At 35.5% G+C, this 19,280-nt stretch overlaps 1 protein-coding gene across 4 annotated transcripts in view; it reads right to left on the bottom strand.

Annotated features, from left to right (window-relative positions):
* The window catches only part of NOL4 (nucleolar protein 4), a 388,144-nt gene that overhangs the window by 291,313 nt on the left and 77,551 nt on the right, over positions 1-19,280 (bottom strand). For 3 of the 4 annotated variants that reach the window (XM_008691056.2, XM_008691064.2, XM_008691069.2), the window contains exon 2: positions 12,063-12,212. In XM_008691056.2, coding sequence (XP_008689278.1) covers positions 12,063-12,212 — 150 coding nt within the window. Of the gene's footprint in view, positions 1-11,024; positions 11,088-12,062; positions 12,213-19,280 lie in introns of all 4 variants that reach the window. The other variant, XM_040632608.1, reaches the window with a different exon arrangement.

The following is a 19,280-nucleotide window of genomic DNA, read 5'->3' as shown; positions in this document are numbered from 1 at the left end:
TGACGGGATTCTCAGGTTTTGTGTGAGTTCCTAAGGATCCTGCACTACTGCTTGATCTGCTAGGATTCTGGTACTATTCTCGTTTGCTATTTTCAGTTCCTAGCACTGCCCACTTTTCCTTGTCCTCCTTTGTTTTCTGATCATTTTCCTTCCTCTTGGGTCATTTATCGGCTCCCCTTGCTTTTTTCACTTAGTTAAGGGGATGGTCTGCCCCAGTCAGGAATAGCCAGTGCTGAGTTTAATTATTTGTCACAACTGGAGGAATTTAATTTTTAAAAAAGCAACTGAGCATAACACGGCACATTCAGATCATCCTTACACTTATTTGGGACTTATTCTAGTTTTTATTTTGCAGAACAGATGAGGGGAGGCACCGCAATTTTTTCTACCCTTAGGGTCTGGTGCTGATTTGTAAATAGGATTAATGTTAGTAGATAAAACAAAGCATGGCCAATTAAATATGAATGCCAGATAAACATGCAATATTGGGACAAATTTATATTAAAAATTATTGTTTATCTGAAATTCAAATATAACTGGGTATCCTGTGTCTAGTTCATTAAATCTGGCAATCTTACAGGATACATTAATCTAAGATGAATGAAAATATGAGTTAGAGCCTGAAAATAATTTTATTTTTTTAAAGATTTATTATTTATGAGAGAGAGAGAGAGAGAGAGAGAGAGAGAGGAGGCAGGGGGGTGGGAGGAGGAGAAGGAGAGAGAAACTTTAGCAGACTCCACACTGAGCATGGAGCCTGAAGCAGGGGTCCGTGCAGGGCTTGAGATCAAGCCCCCAAATCATGACCTGAGCCAAAACCAGGAGTGGGATGCTTAACCAATTGCGCCACCCAGGAGCCCCATAATTTTAAACTTGAAACAAACTGCTTGCCAGGAAAATCTAAGAATGTACCAAGTACTGAAGTGAGAAGTAGAACTCGTGGAAGTGATCATTGGAAAGTATGCAGGCAATCTGAAATCACAGTCCCCATTTAAAGCAGTGTCTTCCAGCTTTTTAGACCAACAGTACAAGTGTAAATATATTTCCCATAAGCTAGCACATATACCCATTTATATAATAAAATCGATCATTTCTATTGCCTTCCATTTTTTTCAAAGATTTTTATTTATTTATTTGTCAGAGGGAGAGAGCACAAGCAGGGGGAGCGACAGGCTCCCCGCTGAGCAAGGAGCCCGATGCAGAACTCGATCCCAGGACACTGGGATCATGATCTGAGCAGAAGACAGATACTTAACTGGCTGAGCCACCCAGGCACCCCTCTATTTCATTTTTTTACAAGTGTTCACAACGCAGTAAATTGACTTGATAACTCACTAATGGGCTGTGATATGTAATACAAAAAACATTGTTCTAAAGTAGAAGAGTGCAGTCTGTCAATCCAAAGATCTTTGTTGTGGTGTTGAGAGAAGATACTGGGTATGTAGTCAAAGTTAAAATGAAGGCTGGCAAATCCAGAGAAGGTCTAAAGCAGGCAGGGATATTTTTAGACAGTTCAGGTCAAATTGTAGCTAGCTCAAAGCAATCTGAAAACGTGAAGCAAATGCAGCAAAAATGAGGAAGCAGCATGGTGGCATAAGTCGGTGGCCTCCAGGGACAGGGAAGTGCTAGAGTGGGGGGCGAAAGGCAGAGACAGTCAGAAGCATGGAAATCCACCACGTGATGAAATTTGAGGAGGCAAGCAGAGGGGTAACAGAATTCCAGGGCAAAGTAGATGAATGGGGCCCTATACCATTACACGTTAGTAGATCAAGGCATAGGCAAACAAGAAAGAGCATGTGAGTTAATTTAATTATAATTAATTAACTTCCTGGAAACAGTTTTTGCTTCACTGATTACGGTTCAAACTTAGCTGTATTGCTTTGCACAAAAAAGAACTTTATTCTCTTGTTTTATCTCTTTTATAATGATGCACATCTTTAATTTGGAGCTGTATTTTAGAATAATTAAAAAAGTCATCAATTGAGCAAATTGAGACAACATCAAAAGAGATAATCAAATCAGCTGGCATTAGATCTCCAAAGTTGTGGATGCTATTTTTGTTGCTTCTTATGTTAGAATATTTGCCTGTTAAGGAACAGATTGTCATCACAGAGAATTCTTACATTAGATGAAAAAAAAAATGAGCAGATGGGCAGTGAAAAGTTTTACTTCATGCATGTTTCCTAATAGTAAAATAAAGAGAATCCCTAAATATTGCATGTAAATAAAATGACTCAGCAAAGCAAATGCTTATACAATTACTTGTAGCAGGTCAAGCTACATTAAAATACACAATTACACACATGGGAAGTGTGGGGAATTTACTTCCTTTCTTGATGTCTTCTGAAGAGTGTGTATAATATGATATATTACTGTTTTTCTTAGGGCTGAGGGAAGACCAGTTAGAATTCAGCCTTCCCGGTCTAGAATTCACCCGCACATTCAAGCTCTCCTTGGCTCCGACTGTGACCCGCTCTGTTCAAGGTGACCTTGACTACTTGCTGCTAGTCAGGGGGACACAGTGCTTCTTTTGAAACAGGTCCTAGGAATACCGTCGCCGCAGTTACTCAAAGCAGGCAATAACCAGGCATCTTAAGGAAATAGAAGAAATTGGAGAAGGTTAGACTTCACTCCCAAGGAGCCCGGGAAGTTACAGAACCCTCAGAGTTTTGCGCAGGCAAAGCGCGACGTCAGGAGATACTAACCATGTGCCACAGACGCAGAAATCATGGTCTGAATTCTTGAATTGCTCAACAGCTGACAAATAAGGAAAATAATTTTCTGAGATACTAAGTAGAAAACTGGCTGCATGGTTTCCTTTAGAAAATGTCTCCTGACTTGGGGTGTTTACTGTGCTGTAGAGGTGACCTGAAACAGAACAGGGTTGCATTCTGACTACAGGAAGCGGGGCCGGTGTTGCTGGAACTTCACGTGGAGGCATAAAGGATGCTAAATGGCATGGAGTATTTGAACAAAGCCAACTGCTGGCCCCAAAGCCTATAGTGCCCAACTGAGAAATATCGCCTTAGGTTACACAAATAATTATACAACTAATGGATACATAGGACAAAAGATACCATGTTTACGTGTTCTTTACTAAAGAGAAAGAGCATACCAAGATAGAAATTTCTCGGTGGAAATTCCAAGTTCTCAGAAGTAGCAGCTAGGTCAGTTTCTTTTGGGATTCACCTCCTTTCCCATTATTATGGCCAAGGAGCACAGCCATGCTCAAACATGGCTGTGCTGTGTGCTGCCCGGGAGAGGACATTCCCAGAAAGATGAGGGGGAGAAGAAGAACAGATAAACAGATAAGAAATAGGTAAAGGCTGGTTTCTTTTTACCTATCATGAAATGAAAACTGCTGCTGATAAAGCTAGTGAATAATAATCTCAATTCTGGGGAAGTCAAGAATGAAGACCTGGGTGGGTGTTATCCCTAGGTCAATGAAAAGCACAGATGATACAAAGAAAGAAATAGATCTTTCAAAATCTAGTTACTAGGAAGCTATTTATAGCATCTGTCACCCCACACATAACTCCACATTTAAAAAAAAAAAAAAAGTTTCCATTCACTTCAATCATGTTTGAAGCAATTATTATGTTAAAATCATGACATATATTATTTCTGAGCCTCAAAAAAATCCTTCAAACAATACACACCCAACTCATACATATAGAAGTCACCTAATCTGGGATTTCAACCAAGTCTGGCTGACATCAAAACTGGCAGCATTTTCTCTCTACTACCTCATTACTAGTCATTCACATCCTATACCTTCTTCTTGTTATATTTTATCTTAATTAAATACCTATATAGGCACTTATACAGGTACACACATGCATATGCTTGAAGAAATTCAGGAGATTTTATTTATTATACGATGACCATACCCAGGAATACCGAAACCTCTGGATCTGAGTGAGAATCCCCCGCTAGGCGGCATGAAATCATCCCGAGTAGTCGGAAAGCTGCACTGGCTCACTTTCACCACAAGGGTGCACTGAAGTAGCAATTTACCAGGCTGGCTGTAAAGAGTTAATGGTTTCTTCAAAAGGTTAATTCCCTTTCAAGGAATATATCTCTTCACCGGGACATTATCGTTTAATACAAAAATTATTAATGACAGGGTTTGTGACATTAGTTGATGATTAACCGGTTTCAGTGAGCTCTTAGGTCTTTTGATGATCTCCACTACCAAAAAGACAGCGTCTCAGTATAATGGATTTGCACTCTTAATCTGCCCACCTGTGATAATTCTAACTACACCTATATGAGAAATAAATCAATTTTGATGAATGGCGGTACCCTAGCCTTCTGTTTCAGAATGGTTGTTTAATAACTCTAATTGCCATGCCATTGATTTTTTTTCCTTCTGAGATGTTTTACACATCTGACTTATGAGGCTGAATATTATTTTTAGTTATCAAAAACAATAGGACTGTTCTAACATAAAAGTGGATCTAATATGATATGTGCCATGTTTAATTTAATGGCTGCTTTCAATATTTAGAAATCACTTCTGTAAAACCTATGTATGTGTGTATGGGTAGCATATGTAGGTATCAGGGTGTATCTGATAAAAATAAGCCAATCTCTGGAAAAGTAAGTAAAGTGTTTGCATCCTGCCTCAAAGAAGGTAGCACTATTAAATGGAACATCAAAGTTTTCCCTGAAAAGCAAATGAGAAACCCTTGCGTTAAATAATTTTCAACCTTACTGAGAACGCCCCAAACTGCATAAATCTGGGGCTGTGTTGAGTGCAAACACGGAATGTGCAGTGCACACTCTTCACAGCCATGAGATACCTTACTAACCTTATTTCATTATTTCTATTTACAGTAACATCCCTATACAATTTAGTTGGTATTAAAAAGGCAAGGATTTCACAAAGACAAGGAGAACTTATTCCTTCAACAAGTACTTACTGAGTACCTCCTATGAGACAAGCCTTCTGCTAAATGTGCCTGTACAGCAGCGGCATGGTCCCCCCATCAGCAGGAACTGTGTGATTTTTTTTTTTTTAACATCTACTCTAATCATAAAATACAAAAACGAATGAAAGGAACCTCACAAAAGTAGCATAAAATATCTATAATTAAGTAATATTTTGTACTCATAAACTCTCAAAGATAAACTAATTGTAAAACACACTTCTAAATCACTGAATTACTGTATAACATTATCACTGAATTCAATATTAAAGAGTGTCTACAAAAATATTTGAATTTGGAATAATTTTTAGGTTTTTTTTTATCTCTATTTGAATATCCAGAACTGTTGTTTATTTAAGACACTGTAGTTTAGGGGCGCCTGGGTGGTTCAGTTGTTAAGCGTCTGCCTTCAGCTCAGGACGTGATCCCAGTGTCCTGGGATCGAGCCCCGAATCGGGCTCCCTGCTCTCCTGGGAGCCTGCTTCTTCCTCTCCCACTGCCCCTGCTTGTGTTCCCTCTCTAGCTGGTTGTCTCTCCCACTGTCAAATAAATAAATAAAATCTAAAAAAAAAAAAAAAAAAAAAAGACACTGTAGTTTATAATAGTGAAATAAAAATGTCATCTACATAAAAAAAGACAGGAACCTATATTTATTTGCTGTATTGATTTGCTTTGATATTTCTGCACATTAAGTCAAAGAAGATGGCTTATAGACATAAAATTAATTTCTAAGTCCCACAGAATATTTTCCTCAACACTTATCTTCAGTAACACCTTACCCACACACTTGGATCTGTGGCAGGGAAGAATTCAAAACGGCAAAAGAAAGTAAGGAGGGGCAGAAGCACACATTGTTATACTCTATTAGTAAATCATGACTGAAGAGTACTTTTACTAAGAAATCTTATTTAAATTTCATAGTTTTAAATCTAATACTTCTATCTATTTTTATTATTTCTTTCTCCCAATTTTTATTTAAATTCCCGTTAGTTAACATACAGTATAATATTGTAGGTGTAGAATTTAGAGATTTTTTTTTTTATGTCGTGTTCCATGATTCATTGTTTGCATATAACACCCAGTGCTCATTGCAATATGTGCCCTCCTTAACACCCATCACTGGGCTAACCCATCCCCCCCACCCTCTCCCCTCTGAAATTCATCACTTACATACAACACCCAGTGCTCATGCAACAAGGGCCCTCCTGTCCATTTTTAAACAGTACTCTCATCTTTTAAAAATATTTTATTAAGAGAAATGGTACCCTCTTTTTTGGAAAATATTTTCAAATGAGATTTGTAAAGGCTTTTTATCCTTGTCTTGATGACATGAGTTCTCAACTTCTAAATATCATACATGTTTCAAAAGCTGTACTATGTAATGCCGCACTGGGAATCACACAAAAATCAGGCAGATCCTGTGCTACCTGGGCTGTCAGATGTAGGAATGTTGACTTAGGGCATCCCTCATCCCCATTCTGTAGACTTCTCTATGGTTGAGTTAAACCCAGCTAGATACAGGAGACAGAAGCAGGTTTATGAACTGATCATGCAAAATGCCCATGACTGCTAGCAGCCTAATTTATTCTCCAACTTTTCTTGCCCAAGGATATTTGAAGTCCATATAAAGATACAGGGGTCAATGGTTTAACCCAAATAAATTAAATCCTAACTGTAAAACTTGAGGCACTGTGATAGGGAAGGGAAATACATTGGGAGAGCAAAGCCTCCCTGGCACTAATTGCAGAGCTAGATAGATAGATACATTTCAACAGTGAGATCTAGCAAATCCTATTAAACGCTGTTGCAGACTATAGGACCATAAGACAGGAAATGCTGATGGTCACATGATCATTTATGTTTACAACCCAGATGCAGAAGAAAAACCATAAATAAGCATGTGAGATATAGCAAAGCCATCAGGCTCCAGACAAGAATAAATGCAACCAAGGAACAGCCACTGTGTTGTGCTGCAGCTTAAAATCATATTATAACTAAGAAGCTGCCTGTTCATAACATGATTCAGATGACTGCAAATTTTTTAACGAGAAAGGAGAGCAGTGAAGATCTGCTGACACTTGGTGGTATTATGTGGGCTTTCTCTCTTGATTGCTCTTTTAAATTCCTGGAAATATGAAGTCCAATGACTACAGATCCTTTTCATTATTGTTCTTACCATCATCATTATAATTATTAACAGAAGAATTCTCTAGATAATAGTGGAGCCGAAATGTTCTATCCCTATGCTGTGCTTCTCAGCCAATCTGCCTTTCTAACAGCAGGATACATCCCCTATGTTTGCACATTTCTGGTGCCAACTAATTTACTCGCTTTGGTTACCATCACCATTGTGTCGCCAGCACAGTAATGGCTCCATACGCACCATTACTGTTGGTGGTATTCCTTCAGAGTTCGTTTTTTTGTTGTTCTTTTTTTATTTTTTTAAGATTTATTTATTTTAGAGAGAAAGAGTGAGTGAGGAAAAGGGCAGAGGGAGCAAAAGAGAGAGAATTGCAAGCAGACTCCCCAACAAGCATGAAGCCCAATGTGAGTCTTGATCTTACAACACTGAGATCATGACCTGAGCTGAAATCAAGAGTCAGACACTCAACCAACTGAGCCTCCAGGTATTTTCTTTCTTTCTTTCTATCTATCTCTCTCTCTCTCTCTCTCTCTATCTATCTATCTATTTTGGTGTTGTTCCTTCAGAGTTTAAAGAAAACTGAAAGGTAGCCTAAGCCAAACAGAAGTTAAACTAATTGTTTGGAACTCTGGAATTTTAGTGCAGTGTTATTTTTTCATACCACAATGGCTACAAATTTTGCACATTAGTCTCATTATAAGTTGACAAGGAGTCTAGAAAATTTTACATAACTAATCGGCAGAAACCAGTGCAAGTTAAAATATCCTATTTAGCTGGGGAAACACTAAGCCAATAAAGTATTTATAAAAATAAGAGAACAAAAATTATGCTAACTAAAGTCTTAAGGTTAAGTGTTCTAGATCTGATAGGATAAAGATGTAGCTTTTTAAATTTTCAGGGTACGAATGTGGACATTCTACATGATATATTGTTTTTCTATAGTACATCCCTAGAAAGGGATGTTCAGTTCATATTGAAAACACATTCTTTAAAGAGAGCCAGTTTTAAAATTTTTCAAAAAGTTCAATTGAAATTTATTTAATAGACTTAAACTTTGGAAAAAGCAAGAAAGTGCCCAGCGAAACCTCAGATAAAACTTACACTGTGAACGTCCAAGGAATGGTGATGTCCAGAGTTTGTGGTAAAAGAATGCATAAGAAGTTATTATTATTCCTATCTCCCAACGCAGAGGTATCAGGATGGGCAGAAGAAATTATAGCCATAATTGTAACTAGGGCAATGGCAGAGCTCTGTTAATTGTCCTGCTTGTCCTTCTACTTGGAACATGAGTAGTGACTGCATAAAGGTGAAATAAGACTATTCCAAAGTTTACCACATGCCAAGCACTTTACGTATATGAACTCATTTATTTCACCACACCGTGCATATCATTATCTCCCTCTAAACAGGAGGAGGAAAAAAGTAAATAATTTGCCAAAACTGACACAGATAGGAAGTGCTAGATTTGAAATCTGAAACTGAGTTTGTCTGGCTTCTGGCCTATTTTCTTTTAGCTCTAGCATATGTTCTCCACTCTGAATTAAATGAATGTAATTACTGGCAGCGATGTATGTGAATAATACATGTAGGTTTACTGTATCACACTACAAGTTGTGTGTGTGTGTGTGTGTACATACACACATTTACATGCAGACTGTTCTCTCTATTGAAAACACTGACTTTTCCCCTTAGCTCCTGGGTTTCCACCACTCTTATTTTACATGTAGAAGAAAAAGCTTTGAAACATAATCCTCTAATCGGACCCTAACTTATGTTACTGGAAGGTGCTTAGCCTGGAATAAAATGCATGTGCTAAGAGATGACTGGAGAAGAGTGATATATTCCCAAAGGTGGAGTTCAGGCAGAAGTTGAGAATTAAGTACCAGAAGACAACATCCCGCAATAATTTCTTACAATATTACATCATGAATTTTGGAGTAACCTTCCAAATCGCTAAGCCTGCTTGCATTCAATTTTCAGTACAAAGATATATTTTAAATTGCAAATATAAGTGATATTTAATGGGCCATACCTCCTCTCTGCTCTGTTAATGTAGATAAAAGCTGACTATAGTCAAATATATGGGAGGAAACACTCAGTGCTGCAATAATAGTTCGTATATACACAAGGACAAATGCAGGGAAAAAAAAAAGAAAAGACCTAAAAGACCCTAGAATTCCCCAATGACTGAACAAAACAGTTATGATAGCCTTTACATATTCCTAAAATGTGTCATTTTATGTGGATTTTTAAAAAGAGCTCATCAGTAGAATACATACCCTCCAATTTTATCTATAGTCAGATCAGATTGCAATAATAGTTAAGTTGTATAATGCCTAGATATTTCAAGGAATGACATACTGCAGATAGGTAAAAACAAATAGCATTCAAAAGTTAATCCAATATTAAAGGACCACCATTTCCTGCAGAGTGAAAACATAGAAAGATTTGCAAAAAAAGGCAAAGTAAACAAAATGACCACTAAATCTATTGGTAATATTATTAAAACAATATGAAACGCCTTAATGATTAGTTGTATAAGTATGGTTTCTTGGCCATGTAGGAAAAGGAGAAAAGGGTCAATAAACATAATCATGCATGCGCTATGACTAATGTGTTAGAAGTAGAAAAAAAATCTTGAACTTCGTGGGAACCATTATAATTGCAATAGGTATCGAGCTAATTCTACCAAGAACTAGCCAATTCTAGTGTTAGTATTGAGAACTCAACACTGACCCAACAGTTTAGGGCCCTGATACTACTAACCCATTCCATTTCAAATTGGGTTTCGTCTTGTGCCCCACTGCATTGAACATTCATATGAAATGTTAACATTAGACCTAATCTATGGTAGAGTGATATGCACAATTTCGCTGGCACAGCAGCAGTTCTTGTTTCTTTCTATGATGTATTATTACTCTATAAAATGGAAATCTTTCCTAATTAGGACTCAATTAAGAGATACCAGAAGGCAAAAGATCATGCCAAAAAAGACCGTTCGTGATATTAGAAAAAGGTGAAAGTACTTTAGTGTGGAAATTAAAAATAAACTGGGGAAAGGATTCTTCAATAGGATGTTCTCAAGAGGGAATGGAGGATGTGTCAGTGCTGCTTATATGTCCCCTGTTGGTATTTCCACCCCAAAATGCAGAAAATGTCTTCATAATGTTAATGCAAAATGATATATGTCAGAAACATGTTTACCAATTTATTGGAAGTGTCTAGCATGCATATTGGCAATGGATCACATTCTCTATATTTCACCTAGAAAACGGGGTGACAGAGTTGGGTCTGTGTCATGCTTCCATTTGAATTCAAGGTCTCTAATAAATGCACTCCAAAGACTAAATCGTTTTTAATTGCTTTTGGCACCTAAACAGATTTGGCTCCCACACTACCACTGACAATGAAGCCGCTTTTTTTGTTTGTTTGCTTTCATTTCACAGCTGAACTTCTGCATTCCTACCTTACAAAGTTCTACCAAGTTCAGGCAGCTATTTCATGAAAATGCATTATCATAAGAGTACACAGTTAGTGATATTAGTAGATCAATGTATATTTTTTTCCTGTTAATATCCAAAGATACAACCCTAGCTTAGGAGACAAGCAAAATGAGTATGTTCAGTAATATTAGTCTGCATAAAAGTATCTTAAGAGGCTAGGCCATTGTCATTAGTCATGATAAAAATGTCTCCTAGGATATGTAAGTCAAAAGAAAGTTTATGTGGCAGAATTATGTAAGGAAACTTACAATAGTGCCTGCCCACAAACCATGCAGTTTGGAAACAGCCAAGAAACAAAACCATAGAGAAGGAGAGATAAATACAACATGTATTAGGGGTTATTATGCAACTACAAAGGTTCAATATGACCCTGGAAATATAGCAAAAAATAGTTATGGAAAAGAAGCTATTTCTTATGCTCAGTAGCTAATTTTCAAACATATGTACCTGTATTTGAAACTTTGAGCATTTCACACATTTTTCTGTATCTGAAAAAAAAATGGATCCAAACTGATATTGTGTATCAATAGAGCTGAAAACAGTCAATAAAATGGTAGCCAAAAGCAAAGTTCAATAAGAATTCTAAAAGAGGATATTATTCTGGTTGCTGATAAAACACTTCTGATGTATACTTTGCTCATATTGGAAAAGAATAATTTACTGTTCAATTTTCCTAGAAAGGATGAAATATCTGTAAGATGATTTCATAGAAATGTTTGATTAAATAAAAGCTAAATTAAAGTGTCTAGGTCAAACTGTAAATATAATTAGAAACTTTAGAAATAATATATAACTCCATTTTGAGAATATATATATTTCAATATCCAACAGTTAATTAAATCTGTTTCCCACATAATTTACGATAAAAGCATTGTATATTTTCATTTTAAAATGTTCAAGGGCATTGGATCTATGAAAACAACACATATATTTTAATTCTCTATCCTGGAAAATTAAGAAATGCATACTCTTCAGGACAAATGTATTTAATATAAGGTGACACAAGAAAAGTACATCAAATTTCCTTACCCATGGAACATAAGATTAAATAGGAAATACCTGAACATATTAATATGATTTGAAGGGGAAGGAATGTTAAGGTTATAGTGGTAGAACAAAAGTTCATATGTCCCAGTCCATAATTTGTACATTATGATTCAAATATACATTGAATATATGACACAAATACATTTTCCCATTTGTGGGCATTTGACTGGGACTACCACATTTTATGTATATTTAAAGAAAACAAAATGAGAGTGCCAGAGAGAGATTTAAATTATATGCAATAGACTTAGTGAATATATGACCAAAACGGAATCAGTAATAATAATAGTTTAAATGTTGGGTGTAACCATGATATGCTCTAATTTATATTGGAGATAGAATATTTATAAATATTTAACCCAATTTCAACAAACATACATAATATCAAATTTCATAATGCATGCCTTTCTCTTTTTGGTTTTTTGTTTTTTAACTTACTGCTTTATAAGTTCTCTTTTGTCCAGCATGTTTCCGAATTTGTTCTCCATTTGGCCCTGTTTCCACATGCATTGAATAGATAATGTCAAAGAAATCTTCAACCACAGCTACCCGCCGCAAAGACAGCTTCTCATCTACCCCCACACCATCCTGGAGAAAAACAAAACAAAACAAAAAAAAGGACACAAAATTAATAAAGAAATGTGTATTTAATACATAAAGTTAACACATAGAGTGAATTAAACAAAAACATTTTGATAAGATGAACCAAATCATCCAGATAGGAAACTTCAAAAAGTTGTGAGTGGCTATTGGATCATTTAATAAATTGTTTACATATAGAACTTTAAGAAACATGAAAAAAGATATCTGGCATAGTGATCATGCTTACCCATAAATAACATCTTTTGATTTTTATAATGACTTATTTGTAGCCATCATCATAACTTTCTTAAATTATTCCAAAATATATTTTAAGGTTTAGTAACATTTATTACAATAATTTCATTCTAGATATTGATTCATTCATCCAATCAATATTTATTGAGTTTCTGGCTACTGGAAGCTGTTATTAGAGAAAGAAAAGAAATAATATGGGATCTCTATCCTTAAATATCATATAATCTAGGAAAGAAAACACATCTACTATGCTATCAGATTGGACTAAGGGACAATAATTGTTCGAGGTTAAAAATGTGAGTTATAGAAATTATCTAGGTAAGAACTTTGGATTTTCCATTCAGAAGTTGTGGGTCTTGTGCAAATCATTTAAACTTCCCTAAATTTCAGTCTTCTCAAATTTCAGTTTTCTCAATTGGAAAACAGAGATAATAGAGCCCACTTCATAGAATTGTAAGAATTAAATGCGGTAACATAGGTAAAGGTATGACCAATGGTTGGCACATAGTGAACACTCAGCCAATGGTGAGTCTTGTCATTTTGGCGATCATGATAAAAATATAAGCAACATACTATAGGAGTTCAAAGAATAAAGACACCACCTCTGGATGAAGTAGCTTCTTGGAGGAAATAGAATTAGACGTGGGTAGGAATACACACAGGGTCTAAGCCATGGTGGTGGCTGTAGGAAGTGTAGCGAAGAGCCAAACGCTCCCATAGATGACAGAAAATAAGAAATGTGTAAGAAAAGAATAAGAAGTTGGAAATTAGACAAAAAAGAAATGTAATCTTACATGAACGGGTTTCCTGTTTGCAAACACAGACATGTGCGCATGTCCATACACACACAATGTTCTTATTTGGACCCTGAGGCATAACCTGAAGTAACATGACATAGCCATTAATGTTGGTAGACAGCATAAGAGGGTGATTAATCTGAGCAAAATCATTATGCAGTCAATGAGTCAAATGGCGAAAGCCTCTTTGAACAGTAGTCCCAGCAGACTGAGCTCACCGCAAAACTTGAAACAAATCACATGGTGCTTTTTCTTAGTTTGGGCTTTGTTTTTTTCCTGATTTATAATAGGTCTCAGAAGTAGCAGTGTCTGAGGCTCTATATTCAAATATAGACACACACATATATTTAAATAACTACATATATATTTAAATAACTACATATATATTCAAAGAAATATACATATATTCAAATATTTGTGAGTTGTATGTAAGGTCGAACTGCACGGTATCTCATCTCTGTTAGATTTGAAGCACTTCTTCACAATTACCTTGATGCACATGATTTGTCATTAGGTTTTAGACCTTTCTCACTTCTCTCCTTTAACATTTTAAGGTATCTCTTCTATACTGAGCCCCATGGATAATCCCTTATTGCCTTGTGATTCAAGACCAATATGTAGCAAAAGTTCAAAGAAGCTGCAAGAAGCACGGCTATGACTAGACCAAAAAACTGTTGTAGCTTTGTGTACAATGCCTGGGAAGCACCATTTCAGACGCCTACCCCTCAACCACCCTGGCCTACCCCCCACTCTTCTGAGAGCATCCACTGTTCCTAGGCTAGATATCCAAATTCTAACTCTACCCACAAGCAAAAACACCCACAAAATTTTGTCTTCTTTTCTCCCACTCATAAAATTTGTACAGTTTCCTCTCGGTTCCTTTGCTAGGTAGCCAGAAATCTAGTAATGTTGTACAGTTAATAAACTATGAGTGATGTAGAATCACAGCCTATTTATTCGTTCCTTCAACAAATATCCCAGAAAGAAGAAATACCACCATGCCCTCTACAAGGTGCTGAAGTTACCAAGGTCAGCTGACTTCTCAAAAGAAAAAATGGTGGTCAGAAGGCAATAGTACAATACATTCAAAGTGCTGAACATTAAAACAAAAACTGCTAAATAAGAATTTTATATCCAGAAAAACTACTTTTCCAAAATTAAGGTGAGGTAAAGACGTTCTCAGATAAACAAAACAGAGAATTCAATGATTGTAGACGAGAGAAATTTATTCTCTCCTGGAAGCCAGAAGTCAAAATTCAAAGATGTTGGTCGAGTTGCACTCCCTCTGGAAGCTCTAGGGGCAGTTTCTGTGGTTGCTAGCATTCCATAGCTTGAGGCCATATCACACTGCCTTCTCATCTTTCGTGTATCTCTCCTCTGTCTCTCTCTCTCTAATGACTCATCTCATCTGAAAGCGTTTAAAGCCCAATGAGATAATCCAAGCTAATCTCTTCACTCAATATCCTTAACTTAATTATATCTACAAAGACTCTTTCTAAACAAGGTAACATTTACAAATTCCAGGGATTAGGGCTTGAAATTTTTTTTTTTTTTTTTTTGGAAAGAGAGAGAGGTACACACAAGCAGGGAGGGGTGTGGGGGGTAGGGAGGAGGAGGTGAGGGGAAGAGGTAGAAAGAGAATCTCAAGCAGGCTCATCATCCAGTGTGGAACCCCATCCAGCGCTCCGTCTCACAACCCTGAGATCATGACCTGAGCTGAAATCAAGAGTCAGACTCAACCAACTGAGCCACCCGGGTGCCCCAGAACTTGAAATCATTAGATGGCCATAATTTAACTACATGTAGCTATGAATTAGAGAACAGAAGGTACAAATTGTGCTATGGGAACATATATTAGAAATGCTTCCCTATCAGTGGTTAACAGTGAACATTCTTTCAAGAAATCGTAAGTTCAGTGTTAATCAAGATAATATTGAAATCACATACATTGGGGAAGGGAAATCATCTAGTATCCTTCTTTCATGTAGACCTGCTTACTTGCAATTGTAATTAAGCTCAATTCAGATCCACGCTCTTATTAAAACTCCAAAATGCCCTCAGGGGTTGGGCCTACAGTGTAAGTGAGCCAAGTATTTGTGGTAAGAAAATGAAGAGTAATGAAGCCCTTTCTGAAAGTGGGATAAATATATTCAATGAGCTTGGAACCTAACATACTTCAAATACCATGGAACACCTGGGTGGCTCAGTGGGTTAAGCCTCTGCCTTTGGCTCAAGTCATGATCTCAGGGTCCTGGGATGGGGCCCCACACTGGGCTACCTGCTTAGTGGGAAGTCTGCTTCTCCCTCTCCCTCTGCTCCTCCCCCTGCTCGTGCCTCTCTCTCAAAAAAAAAAAAAAATTTTTTTTTTAAAACATACTTCAAGTACCATAAAAAGAAAGACATTCACAAACAGACGCGTTACAGTGGAAATGTTGAATGCCAAAGACAATATCTCAAAAAGAACAAGAGATTAATAACTCATCAACCTTTGAGGAAACCCCAATAACAATTCCATGCTTATAGACATGCTTTATAATAAATAGCAAAAGGAAGTTTTCCAGGATAAAAGGAAGCAGTAAATGACATCAAGCAGTAATCCAAATCCAAATGTAAATACTGAGAGCTTCGGTAAAGGTAGGTAAAAATAAATAATTAATTTTAAAAATAAAGAAAAGCAAACCAAATACAATAGAAGTACTTATTTATTCTTTTCTAAAAGATAATAATTGAGTCATTTTTATTTATTGTTTTCTTTATGAATCTATAATCCTTCCTCGGTTACAAAAAATAGTAGACAATGTGTTGCAAGAGGTGGGCCATACCATGAGGACAGAAAATGAATATGTAACAGGCACACTGCCGTAAAGGAAAATATACACAGTACAACTTATATCTTGTTATTATTACTGATAATAAGATTAATTTAACAGTCTCAAACATGGGGGTCTCATTTTTGCCAAGCAACACCTTAAGGGATTTTTAAATGTTTTCTTTAAATCTCCATAGTCATCTTTTGAGGTGGGAACACTAATACTCAGAAGTTATATAACCTTCCCAAAGACTCACAGTGATTATTAAAGTTTAGTAAGATAGAGTTTTTTTGAAAGAAAGAAAATCCTATTTATCCTAAGAATATTCTTGGACATATCCCATACATACCTGATGGTTATTTTACCAAGGATTCCACAAAACACTTTTTAACCCATACTGGCGCTGAAATAATCTACATTTGCAATTACACATAGCAAGATATGTAATTGCAATACCAGAGAACAAGAAAGATTGAAGATTATTTAAATGTTCACCTTGAATACTGATTCTTTGAGAATTGACTGATTTAAAAGGCAACTGACTAAAATAATATGTAAATAATTGAATTACTGGTATAATAACACACATAAATGTAATATATTTGACAATGACAGCACAAAAGAGGCAGTAACAAAGCTATACTGGAGTCTGGAGTAAAGAAATAACAGAATGATAACTCAAATCCACAGGTAGAAAGAGAACCAAAAAGGTTAATAAAAAGATTAACATTAAAAACTCTATAAATACATGCTTTCCTACTTTCTTCTCTTAGCTTTTTGAAAGACATAACATTATATAAATAATTATGACACTATAATATTATGAGATTATTGATAATCTGGATATTACATGTATAAATCATAAAATTAAAAAGTGAGAAAACTGAGCTCTTTAGGAGTAAAGTTTTATATTGGATTATAACTAAATCAGTATACATCCAAAGTAGATTCTGATAAGTTAAAACATAAATTGTAATTCCTAAAGTAACCCCCAAAATTCAAAAATATATAATTTAAAATCATTAAAGGAATTAAGATTTTACAAGGGAAAATATGTACTTAGGGGAAAAAAGCCAATAAAGAAAAACTAAAGGTAAAAAGACATGAGATATACAGAGTATCTGTAAAACAAAATCACCAATATAAATCCAATCACATTAAAAATAGTAAATATGAATGGACTAAGGAATCCAAAAAAGAGAATTGGTTATAAACAACATCTTACTGTATATTATCTAGAGGAGCCACAATTTTGGTTCAAAGATGCAGAAAGGGGGTGCCTGGCTGCTTCAGTCAGTTAAGCATGTAACTCGGTTTTGACTCAGGTCAGGATCTCAGGGTTGTGAGATGGGAGCAGAGTCCGCTTGAGATTTTCTCTCTCCCTCTCCCTCTGCCTCCTCCTCCTCACTCTCTAAATAAATCAGAAAGAGAGAGAGAGAGAGAGAGAGAGAGAGAAAGAAAGAAAGAAAGAAAGAAAGAAAGAAAGAAAGATAGATAGATCTTAAAATCTTAAAAAAAGATGCAGATAGGATGAAGGTGAAAGCTACATTATGCAATTAAGAACAACAACAAAAAGAGCTGGAACAGCTGTATCAGTGTTAGAGAACAGAGTTTAAACAAACCAACAACAAATGTTACAACAAAGAGGAAAATTGCATAATAATAAAAGGGTCAATTCACCAGCAAGATATAATAATTACATATGCACCAAAAAACAACATTCCAAGTAGCGTGTGCATGCACACACATTGATTAAGCAAAACCTGACAGAATTGACAGGAGAAATCAACAATAATAGTTAGAAACTTCAAAACTCTATTTTCAAAAATAGAATAACAAAGGAGAATATGATCAAGGAAAAGAAGACTGAACAACACTATAAAAAATAAACCTAACAGACAGACATAGGACATCCCACACAACAGAAACAGAACATTCTCCATGACAGACCATATCTCAGCATAAAACAGGTCTCAATAAAACGTAAAGGACTGAAATATGTTTTATATGTTTTCTGATCAAAATGGAATTAAATCACAAATCAATGCAGAAGGAAAATAGAGAAATCTACAAAGATGAAGAAATTAAACAACACACTTCTCAAAACCAATGGGTCAGAGGAGTCAAAAGCAAAATTAAAATATACTTTGAGATGAACAGAAACAGAAACACAAAATGCCAAAACAGTATTTCGAGGGAATTTATAACTGTAACTGAGTATTTAAAAAAATAAGATACCTATCTTCCCACCTTATATAACTAGAAAGTAAACTAAAACCAAGCAGAAGGGAGGAAATATTTTTAAATAGGAGAAATAAATTAAATAGAGAATAGAAAGCAATGTACAAAATCAGCAAAACCAAAGTGCAGTTTTTGAAAATATATTTTTAAAAGACAAAACTTTGGCTGAATTGGCCAAGATTAAAAGAGAGACGATATAAATTACTAAAACCGGGAATGAAAGAAGGAATATCACTACCGATCTTATAAAAATAAATAAGGATTATAAGAAACAGTATAAACAACTCTATGATAAATTAGATAACTATATAAAGTGAACAATTTCTAGGAAGATACAAATTATTGAAATTGACTGAAAATAATGAAAAATTTGACTAGGTCTACCCACAAGTAAAAGAGACAAAATTAGTAACTTAAAAAAATTCTTACAAAGAAAAGCCTGGCCCAAAGGGTTTCACTGGAACAAACACTTGAGAATGAAGGCCAATTTATCACTAACTCTTCAAAAAAAAAAAAAAAAAATAGAGAGAGAGACATTTCCCAAATCATTCTCTAAAGCCGGAATTACCTTAATACCAAAACCAAATGTATTACAAGAAAAGAAAACTATGGACCAATATATTTTATGAATATAGCTGCAAAAAACTTCAAGAGAATACTAGCAAACCAAATCCAATTATATATATATATAATTACATAACATAACCAAGTAGGATAATCCCAAGTATGCAAGGTTGATTTGACATATAAAAATGTATTAATGTAATACACCATTTTAAAGAATAATGGACAAAAGGCATATAATCACCTCAATAGCTGCAGAAAAAGCATTTGACAAAAGCCAACATACTTTCCTAAGAAAAACTCTTAGTGAACTAGAAATAGAAAGGAATTTTCTCAATATGATAAAGGGCATCTACAAAAGCTCCACAACTAATAGCTACTTAATGATGAAAGATTGAATGCTTTCA

The sequence above is a fragment of the Ursus maritimus genome, unplaced genomic scaffold (genome assembly GCF_017311325.1).
Source record: "Ursus maritimus isolate PB19 unplaced genomic scaffold, ASM1731132v1 scaffold_18, whole genome shotgun sequence".
Lineage (NCBI taxonomy): Eukaryota > Metazoa > Chordata > Mammalia > Carnivora > Ursidae > Ursus > Ursus maritimus.
Note: the sequence above shows the minus strand (reverse complement) of the source record. Positions and strands in the feature narration are given on the sequence as shown.